Consider the following 27,022-nt stretch of genomic DNA (forward strand, 5'->3'; position numbering starts at 1 on the left):
CCATATCGGGAACTTGTGCTTCCAGCTAAGATGCAGTAACAGACTGACTTTACCCTTTTGCCTGAAACAACTCAACAGCTGGAAAAAAATAAATGAAACGATGGCTCTGAAAATACTGGAAAAGCAGCAAACGACAGCAGCAGATCACCTTGATTCCAGGCACCTGAAATCTTCTCTGGACCAACACAAGATACAATTTAAATGTAAATTAGGGTAGGCCCAGGGGCCCATGCCTGTAATCCCAGCACTTTGGGGGACCAAGACGGGAGGGTTGCTTGAGCCCGAGTTGGAGAACAGCCTGGACAACACTGGGAGACCTAACTTCTGCAACAAATTTCAAAAATTAGCTGGGCGTGGTGGCACGCACCTGTAGTCCCAGTTACATGGGAGGCTGAGGGGGGAGGATCGCTTTAGCCCAGGAGGTCGAGGCTGCAGTGAGCCATAATCGTGCCACTGCACTCCAGCCTAGATGACAGAGACCCTATCCTCCCCACCCCATGCAAAAAAAGAAAAGGAAATGAATTAACATTAATTTCTTCCAAGATGCCCAGGCTCTCTTCACCCCCTTCGTCACTGTTCCTCCAGTTGGAAATTTCTCCCTCCCCAGGCAAAATCCCGCCCACCCTTGGAGGCCTTTTCAGATCATTCTTGCCAGATGAGCTCCCCTTGTCCCTTCTCTGAGTCCAAAGGGGCCCAGCTGCCGTCTGTCTCCCTCCTTCCCCTTGTTTCCGCGCTACCTCCAGGGCACTTCCCAACTCGCTGGCCAAAAGCCCCCAACGAGCGGACTATGCTAACTTTGGCTCTGGATTTCCTAGAGTGTAGTGAGTTGGAGAAAAGCGCGCGAAGCCCTGCCTTGCAGCAGGCGCGAGAGCAGGTGCTTGGGACGTGCGCTGGGGCAGGGGCTCCGGGACGTGAGCGGAAGCCTGCGCGGCCCTGCCTCCCCAGGACAACCTGGCCTGCGCTCACCCGCGCCCAGGCGCTCCGCGGGGGGCAGAAGCGGGCTGGGCCAGGCTCCTCAGCGCCAGGCCAGGGCCGCAGTCCTAACCCAGCTACGGCACCCGGCACGCAAGAGTCGGCGTCAGTGCGCGTGAAGCCGGAGCATTATCAGGCTCAGCCAAACACGGCCCAGTTCCTGGGCTTTCCGCTCTTTTTGCGGGGCAAAGGGGGAAAGAGGCCTCGAGTAGTGCGGGCTCCGGGCTCTGAGTGAAGCCTGGTCTCTGCTCCCACCCGGCCACCCTCATTCTCCAACCGTATCCCCAGCCCGCGTCCGCAGCCTCTGGCCGCGGCGTGGTTGCCTGGGAAACGCATGCGCCTGCGCAGGGCTTCCTGGGCTCTGGAGTCCGCCGGCGGCCTCGCCGCGGCCGGCCGCGCATGGAGCAACTACAATTCCCAGGAGACCGCGCGGTGGGCGGGGCAGGGTAGTGGGCGAGGCATCGACTGGCTGGGTCTCTCCGCACAGCGCCAGTCGCAGAGGAAGATGGCGTCCCGGAGGCTGCGGTCGTTTCTGCGCGGGCTGCCGGCGCTGCTACTGCTGCTGCTGTTCTTGCTTGGGCCCTGGCCCGCGGCGAGCCACGGCGGCAAGTACTCGCGGGAGAAGAACCAGCCCGAGCCGCCCCCGAAACGCGAGTCCGGGGAGGAGTTCCGCATGGAGAAGCTGAACCAGCTTTGGGAGAAGGCTCAGCGGGTGAGCGCGACCCGGGGACGGCGGCCGTGGTTGGGGGCGGTGGAGCGGGGCCCGGGGGTCGGAGGCGGGGCGGGGGCGTCGCAGCCCGGGCACCTGTGCCCCACGCGCCCTGTCCTTGGCACAGCCTCCCCCAGGTGTCAAGTGGGGTGCCCGGGCCCCTTCTGCAGCAGGAAAGGTACCCGTGCCGGCGGCGACGACGCGTGGAGCAGGTTGCGGCCGGCACCCCGAGGGTCAGTGTCCCCCTCCCCAGCCTGGGCGGCCTGCTGACCGGAGCGTAGGGGCAGAACCAGGCTAGATCACAGGCCTCCTGCCTCCCGAGCCTGCCGCTTCCCTCAACCTTATCTCCCTATGTGGGGAAACAAGAAAAATGTTGTTTCCCCACATAAGGAGGTAATGTTGGGTAGACAGACGTGTCCAGGGAGAGAAGGAATCCCAGGAGCAAGCCCGTGCTTGTTCATTTGAGCGAGAAATGAGGAGGTGAGGAGATGGGATCGGTTTAGAGCACATAAAACGCGACCTTGGGAATGCTGAAAGTCAGTCTTAACAGGGCGCTTACCTGACCACCTTCATTTGAGAGACGAAGGTACGGAGGCCCGAGGGGAAAGGGCACCCCCAAGGTGGCTCAGCCAGTGGGGCCCCCCCGGGACAACAGCTTCCTAATTGGTGCGTGACCCTAGGCCTCTTCATGGAGATAGCCAGTGCTGTCTTCATGAAGATACCGTTGCTTCATTTGTTAGGTGTTCCTGAAATGGGTGTGTTCGAACCATGGCCACCATCTAGGCCTCAGTATCTCATCTCAAATGCAGGAGTCAGATTAGATCTCTGTCTCAGTATTCCAGTTCTACGCATTCCTGAGTCTTTGAGAGGAAAAGTAAATGATTTGCAGAATAAGAAGGAACTTTTGGAACGAAAAGGGAGGAGAGAAACAGGTGGGGGAGGGACAGACGGTTATAAGACTGCTTGGGGATGGGGATTGACGCCTGGGCATCAGCTCCACAGGCCCTTCCTGAGCTGCTCCTGGGACCAGCAGTCAAGCCCCACGCGTAATGTTCAGCCTGCGGAGGTGGGAGAATGCTCTGGGCGGGAGCGGCAGGGTGGCTTCTTGGAGGAAGGGATTCTGGAGGAGCTGGGGACAGGGCTGGGTTTGGATGTGGTGACGGCCTCCCAGCAGCAGGGAACAGGTGTAACCAGGAGCAGCTGGGGTGCAGCGCTGCCTCCCCGTGCCCGCTGCACTGGGCATCTGTTGAGTGGGTGGAGTCCCCTCTCCCCATGAGGAATGGGGAGCCCGAAAGAGACTCCCTGACCCCCTGACCGATTGGAGGTGGCACTAAGGAAGTGCACTCGGGCCCAGGAACCCCAGCGACTCCCTTTGCTTTTGGGTCCTGGCCCAAGTCTTCCACCTGCCCTGTAGGGCCGCCCTGGTGCACCCCACCTTACCTGCAGCCACCTCCAGCTGGTCCTCTGTGTTTGTCAGCCCAGGGCCCCTGCAGTGATACACCTGCCCTCGGGCTGCCCATGCACTGTCCCTGTCCCCCGTCCCCCGGTGCTGGGTGCTCGCCTGACCGGTTTCAGTTTTGGGTCGGGTCTTGTCTCCTGAACCTCCCCTGAGGTTCCCTGGGCACCATGGTAGGGCAAGCTGCTCACCTCCACTTTGGACTGAGCCTTGGACTACATGGTCTTTCTGGTCCCTTTAAGTCCTGAAGTTCTAGTTGCGTGGGCAAGTGTTTTTTGCTGAACAAAATGTGAAGTTCTTTGAGGGTGAGGGTGTTTTGGGGGGATTTTGTGTGTCTTCCCCCCTTCCAGAGAGCCTGGTCCTCTGGCAGGCAGGCCTGCAGAGCCCATTCGTCTTGATTTTCCTTCCAGATAATGGAAGCTTGGAGGGCGGCGGTGCTGCGAGGGTATTGTATCCCGGAGCCAAGCGTGCGGGCATCAGACCCGTCCTGGTCTTTTTGAGGTTATCAGTGGCGGTGGCGCATGGCAGGTGGTCTTCGTGCTGTGGCTCTTGCTGCCGAGCGGTGATCAGGAGTGGTCAGGAGGCAGGAGGAGCCACAGTCAGTTCGAACGTAGGGGCAGAGAATTGTTTGTGCAGTCACTCCAGTTGGCTTCTTACCCCACCCGACTTGCCACTCTAGGTGGGTATCAGACGGAGACGGGGTCTTGAGTCGCCACCTGGAAGATAACTGAGGCGAGGGCTGCTTTTTTAGAAAAGCACATCCCGCCCAGCTCTGCAGCGGCTCCTCTCAGCCTCCTGTGACCTGCGCTCAGCAGCCAGGACGGTCTTGTCCTTTCTTTGGTTTGCTTCGTGAAAACCTCGCATCCCTGTTTTCTGCATGTAAAGCCATGTCCTGGCATATAGGATTGCTTAATGTGTCAGTAGGTATAGGGTGAAGGGAGCGTCTTAGGAAACCTTTGCCTTTGATGGCCTGGGGCTGTGAGACCTGCCCTGAGGCACAGATAGGGGTGGGTGCCACCAAGAAGACGCCGAGACCCGCTTTCATCCAGTGAGACGCGGCCAGGGAGTTGCTGCTTCATCCTCTCCAGCGCCCGTGAACTCTCCCAGTTCCTGTTTCACAGGCGGGCTCCGCTGTGTTGCAAGACTCCTAAGCAGAGGCTGTCCCTGGAGCTTTGGCGGTCGGAGGCTGTGCAGAGCCCTTGTGCTTGCGGATGCCTTCGGGGGATTCTGCCTCTTCAGAGCTCTGTGTGTTGTGTTGATGCTGAGGAGTAAGCTCCAGGGTCCGCATGGTCCGGCTGCGGCGCGCTCAGGGACACACTCGTGTACCTCTTGGCCTGGGCTACATGGTGCTGTGAGCTTGGAGTCCTTGGCCGTAGATCCTTAGTTGTTTGTTTTTTGTTTTTTTTTTTTTGACAGAGTCTTGCTGTTGCCCAGGCTGGGGTGCAGTGGCGCAATCTCGGCTCACTACAACCTCCACCTCCCAGGTTCAAGCCATTCTCATGCCTCTGCCTCCTGAGTAGCTGGGATTACAGGCATGCGCCACCATGCCTGGCTGATTTTTCTATTTTTAGTAGAGATGGGGTTTCACCATGTTGGCCAGACTGGTCTCGAACTCCTGGGCTCAAGTGATCCTCCCGCCTCTGCCTCCCAAAGTGCTGGGATTACAGGCATAATCCCAGGAGGCACCGCACCCGGGCAGTCCTTAGTTCTGGCATGAATGGTGACTGCGATGAGAGTGTGTGAAGAATCTTGTTCCCAGAGGTCTGATGAGTGGAAACTGAGGTCTGCAGAGAGGAGTCCTCAGAGCCCCACCCCATCTCTCAAGCATCCTCCCTGGCTTGAGAAGGGCCTCTGAGGATGGGCTAGCTGGCGGCCTCCACGGGCACCTAGGACTCGCCAGACCAATGCATGACCTCACAGCAGCTCAAGGCGGGTATGGTTGTCCACGGAGCTCAGGTGGAAGGAGCTGGGACACGATGGCAAGGCTGGGACAGTGCACTGCCACCTGCCGTGGTGAGACAGGTGCAGCATGCCAGGAAGCCTTGGTCCCCTGCTCCTCAGGGTGGACCTGCTCCTCAGGGTGGGTGCCTTGCAGTCTGGTGTGGACACTCAGGTGAACGCTGGGAGGATGGCACGTGCCCTCTGAAGAGGTGGTCCATTGATGGTCCTAGTTGCATTGGAACCTGCCCAGCCTGAACTGTGCTATATGTGCAGGTTAACACCAGTGGCTTAGCTGTGGACCCTGGCCTGGGTTTCCTGGGGCATCGAATAGCAGTAGCAGGTTGCTGGAAAGTTCCGGAATGCTCTGCTGGCACGCGGGTTGTGCTGTGTGGGGGAGGGCCGCTGCTGAGATCCCGAGCAGTACTGGGCCCTTGGGTCTGGTTAGGAGGACCCGGTCGGCTCTGCTTGTGTCTGAGGACACAGGACCAGTGTTGTTTGTTCAGCTGAGCTGGCTTTCTTCCCTGCATGCGTTCCCTGGTTGTTGATGATTTGCCTCACTGCTTCATGTTTGACAGGTTCTTTTCTGCATTTGGTTTCCACAGGGTAGTTCTAACTTGATGCATTAACATTTAACTTGAGAGAGGTGAAAGAGTCCAGACGTGGGGTCTGGGGCCCTGCACACGACCTGCTGGTCTTCCTCTGCACGGAGCCGGGGCTGCTTTCTGTGGCGGCCACCAGGCTGGCCCCTTCCGTGCTGAGCGCTGGCAGTCGCATATCAAGGGAAAGGGAGCTGGCTTTTGGGAGACACGCGGTGTGAAATTTAGACCCCCTGTTGCCTGAGAGTTGGGAAATCAGAAGGAGAAAATGACTTTCCCTGTGGGTTGCAGATTTTACAGCCCACGGAGCACCTGCCCTTGACTCTCCTAGCGTCCTGGGGAGGCAGACAGGAGTCCAGGGAGGACCGCAGGTTACAGGGATTGGCGCCTGGCTGTGAGCCTGCCAGGATGGGCCCAGGGCTTCAGCAGCCCGGGGTCTTCAGCTCCGCTTTCCAGCGGGCAGCCCACGGGCAGTCACGGGACACCTGCGTCCTCTCCCCTGCAGCTAAAGAGGGCAGACCCGGGGCCCCTCAGGGCCAGCACACACTCGAGAGCATGGGCCAGGATTGCCCGCCCCAGGGTGCTGCTTCTGGCTCGGAGCATCGCTGTGGGCCTCGCGTCTCGGGCCCTCCTGGGCAGTGCAGCGCGGTAGATAAGATGCCTATGGGGAAGCAGAGATGAAAGCAGACCTGTTCCTCCAGAAGTTTGGGTCACAAACAAGATAGGCAGGTGTGGGCTCCCCCTCCTCCTGAGGTGCAGACTGCCCCTTCTGAGAGTTCAGCATCACTCAGGTGCCTCTTTGTCCCGGGTCCACCTGCTGGGGACGCTCAGATCAGACTTCACGCCTCCTAGGGCCTTCCAGTGGACGCTGCAGACGAATGTCCGGGGCACAGAGGGGCATGGGGTGGAGCTCTGGGGAGAAGGGGCTGGGTGAATGGGCCTGGCTGGGGAGGAGGCACGCAGGTAGGGGTGTGTCAGGCTGCCAGGGAAAGGGTTTTCAGGTCGGGACAGTCCTGGAAAGCAGCCCCTGTAGAGATGGGGGCCAGAGCATCTACCAGGAGGGCCCAGATAAAAGACTGCCTGGGACCACCGACCAAGGGTTAGAGAACCTTCTAGAGAATTAGAAGCTTTCCTCTGCCCTAGGCCCTGCCATTCATTTTGTGCCTACTGTGTGCTCTCTTTTTACGGTTGGGGGACGTGGCTCAGTGATCTGGATTTGTCTCTAAGTAAATTTTAAACTCCTGGAGGCTGGGGCCTGTGTGGCTAGGGCGGCCGCGGAGCCAGTTCGGGCTTCTGAGAGGAGAGAGGGTGGAGCTGTCAGCCCCAGCACCCAGCTGGCGACAGGGCCTGTGGTCGGGGGTCTCCTTCTTCCTAGGCCCAACACAGACTGAGCTGCAGGGAGCAGGATGGGCTCAGTCTAGATACGGGCAGAGCGAGGCAAGGAGGTTCCAGAGTGTGGGGGGTGCCAAACACCCAGAATTGGCTTCGTGCGAGTCTTGAAAGAAACGTGTGCCCCTGTGCAGTGCAGGCCTGAGGGCCGGGCCTCCTGAGGCCTCGGGCTGCAAGGTGGTGTGGGCTGCAGGACACTGGGAAGGCAGCCGGCTCGCGACGCTTCCTGGGGATGTTCACTGTTTTATATAAACTTTATTGAACACACATCCTTTGGATACTGGCTTGTGTCATATTTATGTTAGAAAATAGCTAATGAGGTATAGATTAAAGGTTAATATTTCCAACCCCTGAGGGAAAACAGACTGTATTGAAACACACATGATCAGAGACAGGCGTTGGGTGATGGGCCTCTGGAGCTCAGACGCCGGAGCTGGGGTTCCTTCCTAGAACCACGGGCAGCTCGTGGGGACCGCCCCAGGGGAATGTGAGAATGCAGGTGCCCAGGGAAGGGAACCCTCCTGAGAGCTGAGAGATTTGGGGATCTGCACCGCACAGTGCCGAGCACTTCCTTTGCTGCGGGGCTCCACAGAGCCTTTCGTGTGCTGGTGTCACGACAGGCATGAGGCCTAGCCTCCCCAGACAGCACCCTGGCTCCGTGAACCCTGATCCCACCTCATGACACGTTCTGGTTCACACAGCTGGGCTACGCTGCTCTGCACGGAAGAGGCTTTTCTTCCCCGAAGGGCTCGCCGGGCCAGCCCTGAGGCCAGAGTTGATGAGAGCTGGCCGGTGGGTTTCGTTCTGCTGCTTGCCTTGGCCACCTGGCATTCTGGCCCAGTCATTCTGACATGGGGACACGCTTGGCCTAAATCCTGTCTTTACAACCAAAAAGCAGTGTGCCCAGTGGTCACCTCACTTCCTTCCTTCCCTCACCCAGGGTCCCAGAGCTGGGAGGGAGGGTGGGATGAAGAAAGTGTGGCCTGCCCTGTGGAGGGGTGTGAGGGTGGAGGGGGAAGATCCTCAGCCCCAGTGCGGCAGCTCGTTCCAGGGCCCTGCCTGTGTGGTCTACGCCAGCAGGTACGTGAGAGGGTGACAGACTCCTGCTCCAGAAGGATCTGGGGCTGTGTAAGAACCATCACAGCAAGACAGTTCGCATCATGGAACACTTGAGAGGTGGCGACGAAGGGTCTTTGGGAAATGAAGATGGGGCCAATCTGAGATTACAGTGATTCTTTTAAAAGAGAACTTTGGGTGTCTGTGTCCTTGCAGTGGTGCCTGCAGTGGAATGGTAACGCAATGGGTATTTTCTTCCTGCCCTGTTTATCCAAGTGCCCGATGACTGTCCCCAGGTGCTAGGGTGGGAGGGGTGGGGTGTCTTACAGCCGGACAGGAATGGGCAGCCGCTGCTGGTGGGCAGCCCCCGATGGATTTGGGGTTTCCAGATCACGTATACAGATGGGCCTGGAGACTGGTGTCCATGCCGCGTTCTTGTCGAAACCTGTGGGGTTTGAATCCTGCTGACAGTGACCCTGACTCCACCTCCTCCTGTTCTCCCGGAACCTCCCGGTGGCCAGCCTCCTCCGAGGTCAGTTTCCAGCTGTGTCCTGGTCCATCCTGCTCATGGCTCACAGTCCGCTCCCCTTCATTCGCAGCTACATCTTCCTCCCGTGAGGCTGGCTGAGCTCCACGCTGATCTGAAGATACAGGAGAGGGACGAACTCACCTGGAAGAAACTAAAGCTTGACGGCTTGGACAAAGATGGGGAGAAGGAAGCGAGACTCATACGCAACCTCAATGGTCCGTTTGTTTCTTTCCTAGTGCAGGTCGAGTATCCCTCTTCCTAAATGCTTGAGAGCGGCAGTGTTTTGGATGTCGGATTTTGTTTTTGGATTTGGGAATTTGCATTATGCTTAATCTGGATATCCAAAATGAGCCTTTCCCCTGAGCATCCCGAGTGCCCAGAAAGCTTAGGATTTGGATTGGGGAGCTCACCCTCGTGAGGGAGGTGGCCACTGGCCTCCTTGGTTGCGGGGAGGCTCACCCTCACGAGGAGGGTGGCCGCTCGCCTCAGTGCTGTGGGCTACGCCTCTGATTCCTTGGCTCTTGGCCAAGGGTCCCATTGGGTGCAGCCTGCGGGGAGCTCCTCTGAGCGCAGATGTGCCCTTGGCCGTGGTCTTGGCTCCTTTGCTGTCACAAGTGCCATTGGCATGCCAGAGGGAGGACCAGGGCAGGGGCACTGGACGCAGGAAGGGGCCAGAGGACAGCAGGAGGCTGTCTCCCAGAGGAGGAAGGAAGTCTGCCCTGGCATCTTGAAGTCTGGGAACATATTCCAGATGTTGTCAGAATAGCTTTCCAAGAGTCAGAACGGACACTTAGTTGTGATGCGGTTAGTGAGCCCCTTGTCCCTGTGGTGTTCAAGAAGAGGCAGGACAGTCGCCTGCTTGGTACCAGTGTACAGAAGACAGGTGTGTCCTCTGAACCAGGAGGGTTTTAAATGACCGAGTTGCGACTGGTCCTTTTGGACCCCTCTCCTCCGCCATCCTCCCTCACCACAGGCCCGTTGGCAGGACACTGGCGGGCAGAGGACGCACACCAGGTGGGCCTGTGGGACTGGGCTTGGGGCTGCTCCAGGGAGTCGCGTGCTCGGCCACCTGTTGTCAGCTACGTGCAGCAGCCACAGGAGCTGTTGCGCCTCCACCCAACTGCTGCCCCTCCCTGACCCCAGGCACCCCTTTCCCAGTCCCCTGCCCGGCTGCTCCCTGTGTGACCTGGGCCCCCCACCTCCATTTCCTCCTCCTGTCTCACAGGACAGTGGTTGTGAACCAAGTGGGACACCCCACTGAGGGTGGGTGGCTGCCATCACACTGAGGGTAGCCCCAGAGTCCTGGCCGTGTCTGGAGCCTGCTGTAGCCCTGCTTTCCCACGCACTGGTGGCCCCAGGCATTACAGCGCCCGGGTTGTCTCTAGCAAGGAGAGGAGGTGTCTATGGAGTTCCTTCGTTAGGCCTGATGCTCTAACACCTACTCCTCAAAACTCTGTCATCCCGTTTGACAGGCTCAGAGAGGGTAATTTGTCTGGAGTTGCAGAGCCGAGTAGTGCAGCAAAGATTTGGAGCCAGGGTTTTCTGACTCCTGAGCAGGTGATCTGTTCCCAGCCACCCCTCTTCTCCCATCAGCAGACATCAGCAGACATGTCATGTGACTGCGCCTGGGTTAAAGGCAAAGGGCTGGCTTCATTTTTGCTGGTTTATGCCACCATGTTCAAGAGTCTGGGTGGGATATAAGCCAAGACATGGTGGCAGGGGCCGCCTGGGGAGCGGAGACAGCAGCGGCAGGGGCCGCCTGGGGGGCGGAGACGCGGCGGCAGGGGCCGCCTGGGGGGCGGAGACGCGGCTGAAACAATTCTGGATGGTTGTGTCCTCACCAGCGTGTCTAGAGGGCCATTCCCAAGGGCCAGGAAGGAGCCTGTCCTGGAGGTGCCCCGCAGGGAGAAGGGACTGGCTGTGCGGCAGGGCAGCATTCAGGGCCTGGAGGAGATGGAGGAGCTTGCAGGGGGCACAGAAGTGGGCTAAGGACCCGCTCCCTCCTGCGGGGTGTCCAGGTCTGTGGCCCAAGTGGAGCTGTCTTATTTTCTGCCATTGCCGAGTGACCTGGCAGAAGACTTAGTGGGACTCTAGGAGCCGATGTCCCAGGAGCAGACCGTCCCCACACTCAGGAGAGACGCTCGTCCTGGCCAGCTGCCCGCCATCTTCTGGATGTGGCCCCTGGACCCCCAAGGTCCCCCGTGCCATTGTCAAGGCTGATACCACACCTGGGGGACCAGCCATAGCCAGGTGCCTGGGCAGCACACCTTGTGGGCCTGCCCTTGGCACTGCCCATGCTGAGGTCCGCCCTGAGACAGACAGGCCACGCTCTGCTCTGCTCTGGGGTTCACGGCTGTCCTCACCCCCACCGTGCCCCCAGGGCCACTTCACTCCCCAGGCAGGGAGTGTGGGGCGGCGTCTGTCCTCCACACGCAGGGCGTGTGGGGCCGTGTTCGTCCTCCCCAGGAGCTCTAAGGGCTGGATGCTCCTGAGGCCGCCTCCAGCTTCAGTGCTCTATGACTCCGTTCCATGCAGAACCCAGCACCTCCAGAATCCAGAACTTTCCATAGTCCCTGCTGCTGATCGCAGCCTTGGGCATTCTGCCTTTTGGTGGGGTCTGACCAGCCACTTTGGGCTCTGGCTGAGAGCTTTTGGCTCCAACTAGGAAGGCGCGGGCCAGGCTAGCCTCAGAGCCCCAGGACGTGGCCCACCCTCGCTGTCTTCCCCTCTCTTCCTCTCGGGCTCGGGGTGCATAGCCCGGGGGTGTGACCTCAGCGCTGCTGAGCAGTGGCTGGACTAGGGGGGCTGGGCAGGACGGCCTTCACAGGCAGGCCCAGCACCAGCTTCTAAGGCCAGGAGACATCCAGGCCACTTTTTAAAAAATTTTGTGTATTTATGTATGTATTTATTTCATTTATTTTCTCTTCCCCCACAGCTAGTATTATTTATTTAATTGTTTGTTTTAAAAGACGGGGTCTCACTTCGCTGCCCAGGCCAGTCTTAAACTCCTGGGTTCAGATGGCCCTCCTGCCTTGGCCCCCCAAAGTGCTGGGATCACAGGCATGAGCCACCATGCCTGGCCTAAAATAGTTACTTCACGTATAAATTCCCTGCCATGGAAGACAGGCCCAGCATGTTGAGCTTTGAAGCGTGCATCTGTAGGACCCGTGCCCAGCAGCAGCAGCTCTTGACTGCTGTCAGCAGAGACGGCTTTCCTCAGGGACAAGACCACAGGCCGGATTTTCATGCTTAGAGGATGGAACACAAGGAGCACGTGCTGTGCGTGGCCTTGAGACCCCCATGACCCAGGCTTCCGGACGGAATGAAACAGGAGGGATCTGAGGCCAGGGTGGTGTTGATGAGAAAGGAGGCCTGAGGCTTCCGGCGTGTCCCTGGGACAGGGACACTCCCCAGGGCTGGCAGTGACAGAGGATGGACCTTTGGGAGAGGTGTGGGGGTGGGACCTGCTGAGCCTGGGGCATGCAGAGACCCCACTGGGAGTGATTCTGTCCAGTAGGGTCACAGGTGAAGGCCCAGAGGAGGCGCCGGGGTCTGGGAGTCACCACCTGGGTGAAGAGGTCCTCGGAGTGAGGGGAAGTGTGAGGCGAAGGGAGGCTCCACGCCCAGCGTCTTGGGAGAGGCCCACACGGGGCCCTCAGCCCGGAGGAGAAGGCAGGACCCCATTCTGTGGGAGGCGGGGGCCCTGGGATAATTCCCTGGTCCCCAGGAAAGGACGGGCAGGCAAGCCCACCACCAGCTAAGGAAGCAGGTGGGTTTGCATTGGCCCCAGATTCCAGGAGACCTAGTAGAGGGCCTGTCGCACAGCACCACAGCGCAGGGAACTGGGGCCTCGGGAGAGCCGCTGCCTGTGGAGGCCGAGACCAGCCCCCGGGCTCTGCTCTCATGTCCCAAGTGCCAGACTTGTCCACAGCGGAGTCCTGTCAGCACCAGGGCCTGCTTTGAGCGCCTGCTTTCATATCGTGTTGGTGGCAGTGTGTGGTGACAGACACAGCCCACAGATGCTGAGTACCCCTTGGGGAAGTGGGGCTAGGGGAGCACCGCGTGTGCAGATCCTGGAGGGCTCCCCGAGTGACTGGGCCGCAGCACACTGCAGACTAATTACTCCTCCTGGCTGCTACCGTAACTTTTTGTTAGAAGCTGCTGACACATTTCTCCTTTACAAACTGTTTTTCCTTCCAATAAAAATAAGATGTGGCACTTTGGGAGGCCGAGGCGAGCGGATCACAAGGTCAGGAGATCGAGACCACGGTGAAACCTCGTCTCTACTAAAAATACAAAAAATTAGCCTGGTGCGGTTGTGGGCGCCTGTAGTCCCAGCTACTCGGGAGGCTGAGGCAGGAGAATGGCGGGAACCCGGGAGGCGGAGCTTGCAGTGAGCTGAGATCCGGCCACTGCACTCCAGCCTGGGCGACAGAGCGAGACTCCGTCTCAAAAAAAAAAAAAAAAAAAAAAAAAATAAGATGTGGGCTGTTAGAAAGCCGCATCACCCTGCACACTCTGCAGGTGGCCTCTGCCCTGTGGTCCTTAGAGTTGTTGCCGTACGGCAACAGGTGAGGCTGCAAATTTTGTTTTTGAAAATGTGTGCAACTGGTTTGGAAAGATGGGCCAATCAGTTACCACTCTTACAGCCCAACCCACCAGCCGCTTCCGACAGCTGCGTCTCAAGGGGACACAGCTTGATGGAGGACTGCCGCCAGCGTGTCCCTGGTAGGAAAGAGGGAGGTCCTGGGGGCGTCCCGTGAGTCGCCGGACCCATTTCTAAGCGCTGGGAGACCACAGCCCCCACGCTTGTTTACATTCTTGTTCTTGCCATATCTCCAGTGGTCATCCAGGAAACTGGTGAAAGGAAACTGCTGGAAAATGAGAGGCAAACCTGTCTCACCGACTGTGGCAACCCAGATATGTTGGCTGTTGACTGTTTTTCACAGGAAACCATATCAAATAGAACCTCCCCTCTCTCCTAGTCATCTTGGCCAAGTATGGTCTGGACGGGAAGAAGGACGCTCAGCAGGTGGCCAGCAACTCCCTTAGTGGCACCCAGGAAGACGGGCTGGATGATCCCAGGCTGGAAAAGCTGTGGCACAAGGTACTCCTCGACTGTTTCCATACCGTGCAGAATTGGTGCCGTTGTGTTGAGTGTTAAGGCGGGGGGCTGAGGGAGCAGTCTCGTCGGGCTGTGAGGGAGCAGTCTTGTCTCTGCGTGGGAGCTGAGGTTTGGGGAAGTCTCAGAAAGACAGTGGCTTCCTAAGGAAGCCATTCCACTGTCTTTCTGTGAGTATTTTCAGCTTTCCTGTTTAGAAAATTCCTTGCTCTTTGAGTAAAGGAGCACTGTTTGGCCTGCAGCTGTCAGACCTTCAGCTCTGGTCATGTGAGGTTACGGGATCGTGACATAGCACAGGCTGAGTTCTTTACTGTGTGTCGGATTTTTAATTTAGTGAGTGGTGCTGTGAACATGCTTCTGTGATTAGAAAAGTGCCCTTGTGTGTGGGGCTGGGCTTTCACCCTGTGCCTGAGAAGGGTGTGGGGTGTTGGTGGGGGGCCAGGCACTGGGACCCAGCAGGGCTGGTGGGCTGTGACGGGGTGTTCACCTGCTTCAGCTCCCTCATTTCCAGCGGCTGCTGCTCCAGAACAGTTTCTCTGGATCACATTGATTTGGGGCCAGCTGGACTTCTTGTACCAGCCCAGTCGCAGCTGATTGTCCGTGGCCAGGAAAGATGGAGTTGGTAGAAGGGGGCAGAGAGGGAGGGAGGGTCCTGTGTGGCCTCCCTGGGTGTGTGCGATGCACGTCACCCCGTAGCCGGGAGGCAGGTAGGATGACAATGAACGGGCTGGCAGAGGTCCCCCTAGGAAGATGGCCTTGCTGTCCTTACCACCCGCAGCCAGGAGAGCCAGGCAAGTCTGGGGGCCACTGGGATGCTGCCCTGTTCCCCTCCTTGGGATCTTCCGCTCCCCACCCCAGCCAGCTCAGTAGCCGTCCCCCATTGAGCCTGGACACGTCCAGGAGAAGGGTGGTTGCCTGCTAGTAGCTCTTCTCCGGTTTGTTTTTTGTTTTCCTGCCCTACCCAGCCTAATAGAGGCTCAGGAGGGTCGTGAGGCCAAGAACTGGGCCCGACACTCACATAGGCAAGGGCCTGCCGGGCCATGAGGAGTCGTCGGCTGAAGAGCGGCCCCAGCCACACGAGCCCACGGCGGGTTTCACTCCAGGCCTTGTTTCCCTCTTAGGCAAAGACCTCTGGGAAATTCTCCAGTGAAGAACTGGACAAGCTCTGGCGGGAGTTCCTGCATCACAAAGAGAAAGTTCACGAGTACAACGTCCTGCTGGAGACCCTGAGCAGGACCGAAGGTGCCCCCTGCCCCCACCCCATCCTGCCCCCTGCCCCGCTTGCCCCCACCACTCCTGCCCCCGCCCCTCTTGCACCTGGGGCTCACTGTGCTCAGTGGACAGCCTCGGCTCCCCCCAGGACACGGCAGGGGTGGGGAGGCGGCACCGGACGCCCTCTCCCAGGGTTCTACCGGACTTGTGAGTCGGGAGGTTGCTGTGCAGGCGGGGCTGGCTCTGAGAGTCACCCGCCTGCATTGGATGAACCGAGTCTCACCGGCACCTGCCCCCACCACGGGCACAGCTGCCACCTTTGCCAGACCTGTGCTTCGCTGATGGGTCCTTCATTCTGGACTCGTGACCCTCCCCAAATGGGTGCCTTTCCCACCCTACAAAGTTGGAGTAAAATGGAGGGTGACCCAGCTGACCAGTCCGCCCTCTGGACCTGGTGCCCCAGCCGTCACCACCAGGCTCTGCTTGGTGCGTGTCCCGGTGTCTCACCTGTCCCATCTGGAAAGGAAGCTGTGCCAACGGTCGTTTCTGCGGCGCTGCAAGACCGCGGAACGGGGACGTTTTCGGCCAGAAACGAGAGCGAGTTTGAGCTCCCCAGCAGTGGGCATTCCAGACAGTGCTCCAGGCGGGCCGGGCGCGGACTCCCAGCCTCATGGTGTCCTGCCTTCGGTTTTACAGAAATCCACGAGAACGTCATCAGCCCCTTGGACCTGAGCGACGTCAAGGGCAACGTCCTGCACAGCAGACACACAGAGCTGAAGGAGAAGCTGCGCAGCATCAACCAGGGCCTGGAGCGCCTGCGCAGGGTCAGCCGCCAGGGCTACAGCACGGAGGCCGGTGAGTGCCCGCCTGGGACTGTCAGTTCCTGAGGGTGGGGCTGTCTCTGGTTGTGTTTTGGGGACAAGCAGGCAGGTGCTTAGAGCGATGGGCACCTGGGCCTATGGACGCAGCCAAGATCCTTGGTGCGCTGTCTACCCAGGGGTGGTCACGGGCCTCGCTCCCAGGATCTGCTCTGTGAAGGTCACTGGCCGTCCCCAGCCTTGTTCCTGGAGACTGGCAGAGAGCAGTGGCGGCGGCGGGCCTGGGAGCAACCCCTCCCAGCGTCTCCCCAGCCCCAGCAGCACAGCCCCTCCATTGCTGCTGTTGGTCAAGAACAGAGACCACTTGTCAAGCCCAGCTCTCTCTCCGTGTCACGCCACCCGCACTGTCTGTCAGTCCCTCTCAGCCCAGCAGGGGCAGGACGCCCGCTGAGGCCACAGAGCTTGTGGCTCCATCTCAGCGGCTCGGTCTTGGTCTCACTCCACTGCAGGCCCTTAGTGGCCAGGCTCGGCACTGCTGCTACTTGCCCAGGACCCAGGACAGAGCCTTGTGCAGAGTTTACCAGAAGCCTGCCGGCCTCACTCACACAGCTTCCGATTCTGTAACTCATCCTCCATGTGCACACCGAGCACCGGCTGTGTGCCAGGCCCTGCTGTAGGCTCAAGGAGGCAGCAGCCGCCAGGAGATGGCATCTGTGCCCTCATGGTGATAAGACAGCAGGGCCGGTCTCTGTCCCCGGTGCCAGGCAGAGCCGCCGCCTCCTCTCCAGGATGGGACCTGCAAGGTCTGGCCTTAGGCAGCCTCCAGCACAGTAGTTGAATGTGTCCACGTGGGTCCAGGGCCCCTCGGTTGGCTCTGCGGCTGTCACCTGTGTGCCCTTGGGCAAGACCCCTCACCACCCACCCCCAAACCCAGGCTCCCTTAGCCCGACCTGGTGCTGGTGACTCTCAGCCGTAGGCATTTGGCCGTAGTGGTGAGGGCTGGATGGCCTGAGCAGGAAGGGGTCAGCAGAGGAGGGAGCAGGAGCCGCTGTTGTGGGGCTCCCTGGGCAGGCGGCTCTGGACTGCTCGCTCCTGGATGGAGAGAGGTGACGGCCCCGGCGTCTCTCACCGCGTCCCTTCGTGAGCACCAGGGTCCAGGAGCCGACTCCGTTTGTTTGGCTCTTCCCAGGAGCCCTGTGCCTGCCTCTGGACCTGGCTAAACTTGCACGCCCCGCACCCGAGGTCCTGAGCAGCCTCTGCACACAGGCCACGTCCACCCTCCGCCACCTGCTTCAGAGGCAGCCAGGGTGGGCTGTGGCGCTTCCCAGGCTCTGATGGAGGCAGGTGTTTCTGGACACAAAGGAGAAGCAGTTGCTTGGCCGAGGAGACAGGGTAGCCACATTTCAGCGAGGTTGTGTGAGCTACTGAGCAGATGCCCTCTGTGCCCCATGAGATTTTCAGTGCACGCACGCGTGTTTCACACACATGCAAGTCGCGCCTGCACACCCTCATAGGCTCCATGCACACTCCGCGCGGTTCCCGCGGGGCTGGCCGCGTTGTGCACCCCAGGCGCCGCTGAGGCCGCTCTCGCTCCTCCCCTGCAGAGTTCGAGGAGCCCAGGGTGATTGACCTGTGGGACCTGGCGCAGTCTGCCAACCTCACCGACAAGGAGCTGGAGGCGCTCCGGGTAAGGAAACGCGGCCCTCTCTCCTTTCGCGCGCTCTCGTGTGGTGAAGATTCTCTTGCAGTTTGTTCCTTAACCACTCGGCCAACCTGCTTGCGTTTTCCTTCTCATCTGCGTGGGACCTCGTGTTTCAGGGGCGAGGCCGGGCTGTGGAGGGGCTTTGGTTCTTTTGTCAGTGTTCACGTCTGAGGTGGCCTTGGTGCGGGTCCTGTGGATGGTCAGCAATTGGTCAGGAACCAGCCACAGTCTGGGGGGAGGGGACCAAGGACTACTGGGATCATTTGGGGATGTCACCGCTTCCTGAGATGGAGGCCCAGGGAGGGAAGGAGACCACCTCAGGTGGCAGGGGGCTCCTGGGGTGTGTGGCGTGCCAGATCATTCTGAGGGTGGAGAAATCAGCTCGGTGAGCCCCCAGCAAGGCTCTGAGGAGTGAGGAGTCCAGCAGGGGGTCCCTGGGTGGGCAGTCCCAGGCACGGTATCAGGCCGTGAGTTCTCCCAAGGTCCCCAGCTGGTGTCTGTCGTGAGTGAGGTGGGCGTGGTCCTGCCTTCATAGGGCTTGGGACTTTCCTGGCCCCAGGAAGGGCCCTTAGCACCTCCCCCAGAAAGGGGTCAGGAGCTTTCCTCCGGGGCTAGGGCACCTTAGCTGGGCGCAGGCATATGCATGGGGCTTGGCAGGTGGGGCCACATGGAGGGCCCTGGGTCTGGAGTGTGGGATCAAGGCAGGGCAGGGCGCCTACAGGAGCAGGGACAGAGCTACAGTCCAGCAGAACTGGAGCCCAGGCAGGCTGGGGGCAGGGTGCAGAGGCAGCCACCACAGAAGCACAACCCCTGGACATGGAGTCTGGCCGGGAACAAGCTGGAGGCCCCCCAGATTCGGAAGGGGTGCCATTTGCAGAGACAGGGAAGGGGTCGGCTTAGGACTGCTGAGGAGGCACAGGCTGGGACCTGCTGCTGATGTGATGGCCTCCTAGCTGCTGCCTCATTGTCCATGTCCCACCCCGGGTACGGCGCTGTCCCTTGGCGTCCTTGCAGTTCACCCGGAACCACAAGATGGCGTGGCGAGCACAGAGAGGGAGCACTCACCTGTGGTGAGTGAACAACAAAAAACCTTGTTCCAGGAGGAGCTCAAGCACTTCGAAGCCAAAATCGAGAAGCACAACCACTACCAGAAGCAGCTGGAGATCGCACACGAGAAGCTGAGGCACGCAGAGAGCGTGGGTGACGGCGAGCGTGTGAGCCGCAGCCGTGAGAAGCACGCCGTGCTGGAGGGGCGGACCAAGGAGCTGGGCTACACGGTGTGCGCGGGTTTGGGGACTAGGGAGGCCACAGTTACCCCGCAGAAAAGATGGGGCCGTCCACGTGCAGCTCAGGGCCTCCCGTAGACCGGGTGTGGGCCCCACGCTGTTGTCTTCCCTGTCCGAGTTGAACCCTAGAGCCACAAGTGTGTGGGGCACTGCAGGCCACAGCAGCCGCGCTAGAAGAGCTCCGTGGGCTTCTAGTGCAGTCCCCCGACCCTCAGGTGTGAGCGCAGGCCCTGGCAGGCCACTGCCTCGTCCTCTTCTATGACCAGGATGGGGCATAACCTGGATGCCCACAGCCAGCCCACAAGTCAGGGCACTTTCCAGCCCTCGAGACAGGCGAGCCCCCTTCCCCACAGCCCCGGGATGTGAGGAGAGGTGGGGCAGATCCCAGGAGAAGCCGAAGCCAGCAGCACGGCCTTGCCACAGAGGCACAGAAAATCCTGGAAGCTCATGCCAGTTCTTTCTGGAGGGAACTGGGGTTCAGGAGCCCCATCTGTGCCTTTTAAACTTGGAGCTGCAGGCAGGTGTTACCGATTCAAAAACAGGAAAGGCCTAAAAAATCAAGGCAAAGAAGTTCTGATGGGTCTGCCTGGCAGAACGTGCAAGAGAGCAGCCTGCGGGCCCCGCCCGTGGGCAGGAGCTCAGGTCCAGGGTGAGCACCACCATGTGGGGGTTTGCAGAGCGCTCCCCCGAGATGCGGGGATGGAATGCTAGCGTGCGCCTAGTTTCACCTGACCGTGGCAAAGCTCGGTGTTGGTTAGGAAACCGTGTGGCGCTGCCTGAGGCACCCACACCGTTGGGGCGGAGGTCAGAGGGCGGCTGAGAGGAGGGACCTTCGGCGAGTTATTCACCCTGAGCCACGGGCTCCTATGTGGAGAGGGAGGTGGTGCCCACGAGCAGGGTTTTGTGAGAATCTGGGGAGAGCTACAGTGACCCTGGCCCAGGCTGGGCTGACACGGCACCTGCTGCCACTGGGGTGGTATCTGTGGAGATGCTCTGGGCCATTGTGATGTGAGGAGCTGGAGGTCTCTCTTTTTCCCTTCCAGGTAGCCCTGAGGAGGAAGGCGTCTTTCCCACAGCCCTGTCCCAGCCTCTCCGGTCATTGCTTTTAAAAACAACACCGTGGGGCTGGGCGGTGGCTCACACCTGTAATCCCAGCACTTTGGGAGGCCAGGGTGGGTGGATCATCTGAGCTTAGGAGTTCAAGACCAGCCTGGGCAACATAGTGGAACCCCATCTTTACCAAAAACACAAAAAATTAGCCGGGCATGGTGGTGGGCATCTGTAGTCCTAACTACATGGGAGGCTGAGATGGGAGGATCACTTGAGCCTGGGAGGCAGAGATTTCAGTGACCTGAGATCATGCCACTGTACTCCAGCCTGGCTGACGGAGCGAGACCCTATCCATAAGTAAATAAATAACACTATGGGCTGATCCCAGAGACCCTGAGCTTTCGGCTCTTAGCATTCTTTGGTGGGATTTCCTAGTTAGCACTGAGCTGCTCTTGTGATTTGAGCATTTCTGGACGGGCGTGGAATTGGAGATGCACAGGGTTTGTGCCTTTTCCTTTTGGATCACACGTCTCCTGACGTGAGGCTGAGCTCACAGAGCCGGCCTCGAGGTGCGCTCTCCCCAGCTGATGAGTTGTTTCTGTCCACAGGTGAAGAAGCATCTTCAGGACCTGTCCAGCAGGATCTCCAGAGCTCGGCACAACGAACTCTGAAGGTATCGGGGAACCCGGCCCGGCAGGGAAGAGGCCAGCATGAAGGACCTGGGCTCTTGGCCATGGCATTTCCGTGGACAGCCTGCCGTGAGGGTAGCTGGGGCTGGCACAGGTGTCGCAGCAGGAAGGATTGTTTCCGGTGACTGCAGCCGCTGCTGTCACAGCACAGGACTTGGTGGTGGTCGCGTCTGGGTCTGAGATGGGCCCAGCTCTGACTGAGGGGGTTGTCTTCCACTCAGCGTCAGCGTGGCAGTCACCACCCCAGTGAGGACCTCGATGTCCAGCTGCTGTCGGGTCTGACAGTCTTCTTGTTAAACAACACGATTTACTTAAAAAAATCTTACACATCTGCCCCTGGAAATACTATGTACAAAGTCCTTAAAAAATAGAGTGCAGTATTTAAACCACATGCTTGTCAGCTGGTCACTAAGTGTCCTGGTGGCTCGGGCCGGAGCCAGTGCTTGTGAAGGGATCGCGTCATAGCCAGCTTCCCCTCTGGGCCCCACGGGCCTTTGCAGCCAGACTCCTTTTCCCGTGAGACGGCCCGGCCTGATTGAAAGCTGAGAGCGCTGGAGTTGAGTTTGAGGGGAAGATGGCAGAGAGAGGAGCCTGTGGTTCCGTGGACAGTCAGAGACTGTGGCCTGGGGGCAGCGTCTTTCAACTCTCACCTCTGCAGCTCAGGGGCCTGGGGAGACCGCAGCGAACCTGCACGGCCTCCGTGTCCCTAAGTGTGCTGTGTAAATGCCCCATCTCACGGGGGTAGGGACAGCCACGGAGGCCTTCCGCTGACCATAGCTGATGGGCTGGCCATTGCTTCCGTCCGGGTCCGAGCACGGTTCCCACGTTTGAGCCTGGAAGAGGCTCCATCCGGCATATTGTGTTTTGGCTGCAGCTGGATCTTGGCTTGACTGTTGAGATCTGCCAAACACGAACATCCGCTTAGCGGTCATTTCTAAGAAAGGTCAAGGCTAGAGGCAGCATGTCGGGAGTTGGCGCATCAGGGTGGGAGGGGCCCCAGGGTGCGGCATGTGAGTGCCTGCTCCTATGTGGACTCCGGGGAGGGTGGCCTTCTGCCTGGCCCGGTGGCGCCGGCCCCAGCAGTGCCCCTGTGTCTCCCCTCAGCACAGGAGCCTTGCCAGGCCCCCCCACGGTGTCCGCCACACTGTCCGTCTCAGGCAGGGCTGGGGTGACCGTCCACTCAGATGTGGCCTCTGAGGCCCAGAGAAGCACTGTCTGCCAGGATCTCCACATTGGTCCCATCAGGGCTCCGAGCTCCAGGTCAGGAACCCACGTGCAGAGCACAGCCCTGGGGCCTTCACAGTCGGGGGCAGGGGTGCAAGGTCTGGGGTGGGGCTGGGCCTAGGACGCAGCGAGTAGTGGAGGTCTGTGGCTCAGTTTGCCCTCTTTGGAGTCAGCAGCAGAAGGGACTCCCTCTGCAGGAGAGACAGGTGTGTCCTGAGTTCTGTTACTGCCACCCGCCGAGACAGCACCTGTGACTGTATTTTCTTCTAACTTCCAAATGGTCGTAAAAAAAACCACGTGTTCATAAAAGCGTGTGAAACACACACACAGCTTGGTGAAGTCAGCAGTGTGGGGCCCACAGCCCAGTGAAGTAGACACTGTCAGGGCCCTGGCCGCCGCAGCGCACCCAGCTCATCGTCCTCTGTTCCCTGGAGCGGAGCGCACTTCTTGACTTGGACAGTTGGGTTGTGCTGTTTGAACTTCATAGAAATGAAATGACACTGTGTTTACTTGTGTGTGTGTGTGTGTGGCTGATGGGGGGCGGGGATTCTGGTTCCTTTTTTTCCCATTATCCTGAGAGCCTTAAGGTATCTAGTTCTTGTATTCAGTGTGTTGGTGAGACTCAGCCCTGTCATCTAGCAGAAGTGTGTTCCTTTTCATTGCTGTATAGTATTCCATTGCATGACGGTCCTGTGCTCTGATTTTAATGCACTTTATTGTGGGGGATATTTGAGTTGCTTCCTTTCTGGGTAAGAACACCCACTTGGAAATAACTGTGGTGAACACTCGTGTGTGTGGGCGGGGGAGGAACGGCTCTGGGCATACCCAATGGATCTTAACGATGTGTGCTGTCCAAGTATAGAGATGATTCCAAAGTGGTTGGACTGTTTCTTTCTCCCGGCTGGGTGGAAGCAGAACACTAGTGGATTGCTGAGACTTGGTGCTCGGTCTTTTTGATTATGGACAGCCTGGCTGGCATTTCGTGATGTCTAATTGCGGAGTAGCGTGTCTTATTTTATGATGGGCTCTTTTGTATGTGGGAGACCGTGGTGTTGGAGGGAGGCAGTTACACACACAAAAAGCCCAGATGCCCAGTGTTAGTTCCATGGGTGTGGCTGGTCATGGTGCGCACTCACGAAGGACGTAGGTGACGCCCTCCACTCCACAGAGCCAGTCCCCACAGGGGTGCCCGTTCTGACTCCCACCGCCGCAGCTCCCTGCCTCCCGCCTGCCACGGGTTCCACGTGCATGGTGTTGGGTAGTGTGCGTCTGTGCATGTCTACTTACGTTCACTCAGCATCTGAGATTCACCCAGGCTTTTGTGTGGATCAGTGACTGACTCCTGATTGCTGCGTGGCGGCCTGTTGTGTGGGTGTGTGCAGGTTGTGTAGCCAGTCCCTACTCAGGAGCGTTTGCGTTTCCAGTGTGCAGTCAAGATCCATTTCTCCCTTACCTTTCAGCAGTATTTGCTGCATAGGCTTTTTTTTCCTAATTTGGTGCCTTTGTCAGAAATCAGCTGACCTACCGGTTTGGATCTGTTTCTGTTTGTCCTTACGCTATTGCCGTTGCCACACTTTAGACAAAGTCTTGCTCTGGCATTCAGGCTGGAGTGCAGTAGCGCGATCTCAGCTCACTGTACCCTCGACCTCCCATGCTCAAGAAATCCTCCCGCCTCGGTCTCCTGAGTCGCTGGGACCACAAGTGAGCACCACCACGCCCGGCTGATTTTATTTGCTTAATTATTTTTTTGGCAGAGATGGGGTTTCACTATGTTCCCCAGGCAGATCTTGATCTGGGCTCAAGTGAACCTCCCGTCTCAGCCTCCCAAACTGCTGGGATTACAGGTTGTGGGTGTGAGCCACGGTGCCCGGCCGCCACACTGTCCTGGCTACAGTTGGGTTTGTAATAAACCCTGAATCAAGGTGATGTGCATTTTCCAACTCCTCCTTTTAAAGATTCTCGTGGCTGTTTATGTCCTTGGTGTTTCCGTACACATTTTACAATCAGGCTTTCCATTTCTACCAAAAAAGGCAGCCTTCTGGAATTTCAATAGCGATTCCCTTGAAGGCGTTTTTGAAAAGCTTTTCTGAATGTCTTGAATACACGTGGGGAAGAATCGGCATTTTAACAGTCTCCAGTCTCCACATGTTGACTGCCATGTATGACTCCAATCGGCATTTTAACAGTCTCCGGTGTCCACATGTTGACTGCCGTGTGTGACTCCAGGCACTGAGTTCATCTTCAACTTCTCCCAACAATGGACCGGAGTCTTCTGTGCATGCATCTGACACGTTTTCCTTTAGATCTAGTCCTAGGTGTTCGATATGCTATTGAGGACTGCGTATTTTTATTTCATTTCTCACTTGTGTGTGGTGCTTTAATCCTGTGCCCTAAACTCCCGTCTTGGCCATGGCGTGTTTCTGTGGACTCGCGGGGTTTCCGTGTGCGTGCGTGGCTTTGCTTCCCCTCGGCAGTCTGGGACTCGGCTTCTCACTGCACTGGCGAGGTGGGCTGGCACGTCCTTATCTTACTCCCCATCTCGGTAAACATGGGCTCAGTCTCTCCCAGTTCGGTGTGGCGTTTGCACTGGTGCACTTACAGGCGAAGAGCTTCCTCATTTGCTGAGGGCTTTTCCTGAATCCGTGTTGAATGTGGTCAGCTGCCTTTGCTGCACCTAGTGAGATATTCATGAGGTCGCTTCCTCACCGCATTACTGTGGCGAGTTACACTGACTTTCGTATGCCAAGACCACCTGGCATTTCTGGGTAAGTCCATGTGGCCGTGGTACACTGGCCTTTTCTCTGCATGGCCGGATGATGGTACACTGGCCTTTTCTCTGCATGGCCGGATGATGGTACACTGGCCTTTTCTCTGCATGGCCGGATGAGATTTGCTTATACCGGGCTGAGGACCTCCTGTGTGTGAATGCTCATGAAGGACACTGGGCTCTTGTTATGTGATGTGTCTGTCATGGTTTGGTACTGCATTAAGTTGGCCTCCTGAAACAAGGTCTGCCATAGTTTGTATAGGATTGACATTATTTGTTTCACAGAGATTTGATGGGTGAAGCCATCTATGCCTGCCATTTTCCTTTTGCTTAGGTTTTTCGCGCATCATGAGATCAGGAGATGGAGACCATCCTGGCTAACACTGTGAAACCCCGTCGCTACTAAAAATACAAAAAACTAGCCGGGCGAGGTGGCGGGCGCCTGTAGTCCCAGCTACTCGGGAGGCTGAGGCAGGAGAATGGCGTGAACCCGGGAGGTGGAGCTTGCAGTGAGCTGAGATCCAGCCACTGCACTCCAGCCTGGGCGACAGAGCAAGACTCCGTCTCAAAAAAAAAGAAAAAAAAAGAGAACTTGATTTTTAAAAATAGACATGAGGCCGGGCGTGGTGGCTCACACTTGTAATCCCAGCACTTTGGGAGGCCGAGGTGGATGGATCACCTGAGGTCAGGAGTTTGAGACCAACCTGGCCAACAATGGTGAAACCTCATCTCCATTAAAAATATAAAAATTAACTGGGCTTGATGGCACGTGCCTGTAATCCCAGCTACTCTGGAGGCTGAGGCAGGAGAATCACTTGAACTCAGGAGGTGGAGGTTGCAGTGAGCTGAGATCACGCCACTGCAACAGAGTGAGGCTCTGTCTCAAAAAAAAAAAAAAAAAAAGAGTGTTTTGGATTTTCTGTTTCTCCCTTTGTCATTTTTTTTAAAGATAGATTTGTCGCAGAGTTTCATCTAAGTTATCAAAACAATTTACATAAATTATTCACTGTATACTGTGCGGTGATGTTCATTTTCATTCCTGCTCTGGGCCATTTGTGTTTTCTTTTCCCCCGATCAGACTAGCTAAGAGTTGATCGTTTTTACAGATATTTTCCCCAAAGAAACCTACTTTTGGATTCATTGATTTTTTTTCTATTGTTTTCTTTTTCATTGACTTTTTCTCCTTTTATTCTTATAAATTTCCTTTCTTCTACCTATTTTATGTTCCATTTGCTCTCCTTGTCTTAGGTTCATGTGGTAGAGGCCTAGATCATTGATGAAGAATATGAAAGAACGGGGTAGTACAGTTAAAAACTTGGTCTACTTATGCCCATTAGAGAAAACATTCTTAAGCACACATGGAATCTTTTAAAAATTGACCATGTACTAGGACACGAAGCAAATGTCAATAACTTACAGAAGATAATGTATAAATATACGACATGTAGATAAATAATACAAATCACATTCGTTGGCCAGTGTGCAATTGAGGAGGAAATCAGTAACAAAAAGGCAATTAAACACATTTGATTGTTTTGTTTTTGTTTTGTAATAACTTGCACTTCCCTGATGCCTGAGGCCCAGCACCTTTTTGTGCGCTCTTGGCCATTTGGGTATCTTCTTTGGGAAGGGCCTACTTAATTCTTTTGCCTATTTAAAAAACTGGATCTTAGAAGTCTCGTCGTTTTTTTGAGTCAGGATCTTTCTTGCACAGGCTGGAGTGCAGCGGTACGATCATAGCTCACTGCAGCCTCAAACTCCTCGGCTCAAGCGAGCCTCCCACCTCAGTCTCCTGGGTAGCTGAGACTATAGTCATGCATCACTATGCTCTGCTAATTAATTTTTTTTTTTTTGTAGAGACTGGGTCTTGCTGTGTTGCCCAGACTGATCTCAAAGTCCTGGTCTTAAGTGATTCACCTGCCTCCACCTCCCAGAGTGCCAGGATTCCAGGTGGCGTAAGCCCCCACACCCAGCCTGGTCTTGGAGTTCTTTCTAGGTCTAGGTGTGAGTCCTTTCTCAGATACGTGTTGTGAATAATTTCTGATTCTCTGGCTTGCTATTTTACTTGTTAGTGGTTATCTTTTGGAAAGCAAAGGTTTCTAATTTGATGAAATTTAATTTTTATTTATTTTTTTATTCTAGTTTTCTCATCAAATTGAGACTTTGGGGAAACTACACAGCAGCAAACCAGGACATATCCTCTTAAAAACAGCTCAAGCCAGCCAGGCGCAGTGGCTCACGCCTGGAATCCCAGCACTGTGGGAGGCCAAGATGGGTCTCACATGAGGTCAGGAGTTCGAGACCAGCCTGGCCAACATGGGGAAACTCCGTCTCTACTAAAAAAATACAAAACTTAGCCAGGCGTGATGGCAGGCACCTGTAATCCTAGCTACTTAGGAAGCTGAGGCAGGAGAATCGCTTGAACCCAGGAGGCAGAGGTTGCAGTGAACCAAGATCACGCCATTGCACTCCAGCCCGGGGGGCAAGAGCAAGACTTCACCTTA

The 27,022-nt window shown here is 57.3% G+C and overlaps 1 protein-coding gene across 2 annotated transcripts; it reads left to right on the forward strand.

Annotated features, from left to right (window-relative positions):
• The first annotated feature begins 1,338 nt into the window (after positions 1 to 1,338).
• LRPAP1 (LDL receptor related protein associated protein 1) lies at positions 1,339 to 26,819 on the forward strand. Of its 2 annotated transcripts, XM_009200746.4 has the most exons (9): positions 1,339 to 1,684; positions 8,719 to 8,863; positions 13,634 to 13,755; positions 14,892 to 15,012; positions 15,679 to 15,837; positions 17,405 to 17,487; positions 18,603 to 18,779; positions 20,447 to 20,511; positions 26,661 to 26,819. In XM_009200746.4, exons 1-8 carry the CDS (start codon positions 1,478 to 1,480, stop codon positions 20,507 to 20,509), a joined length of 1,077 nt encoding a protein of 358 aa, XP_009199010.2. In that variant the 5' UTR covers positions 1,339 to 1,477; the 3' UTR covers positions 20,510 to 20,511; positions 26,661 to 26,819. The 2 variants fall into 2 exon arrangements, with proteins under 2 accessions (XP_009199010.2, XP_003890909.2); XM_003890860.4 differs by lacking the exon at positions 26,661 to 26,819 and having other exon boundaries at positions 20,447 to 20,916.
• Positions 26,820 to 27,022: the final 203 nt, after the last annotated feature.

The sequence above is a fragment of the Papio anubis genome, chromosome 3 (assembly GCF_008728515.1).
Source record: "Papio anubis isolate 15944 chromosome 3, Panubis1.0, whole genome shotgun sequence".
Lineage (NCBI taxonomy): Eukaryota > Metazoa > Chordata > Mammalia > Primates > Cercopithecidae > Papio > Papio anubis.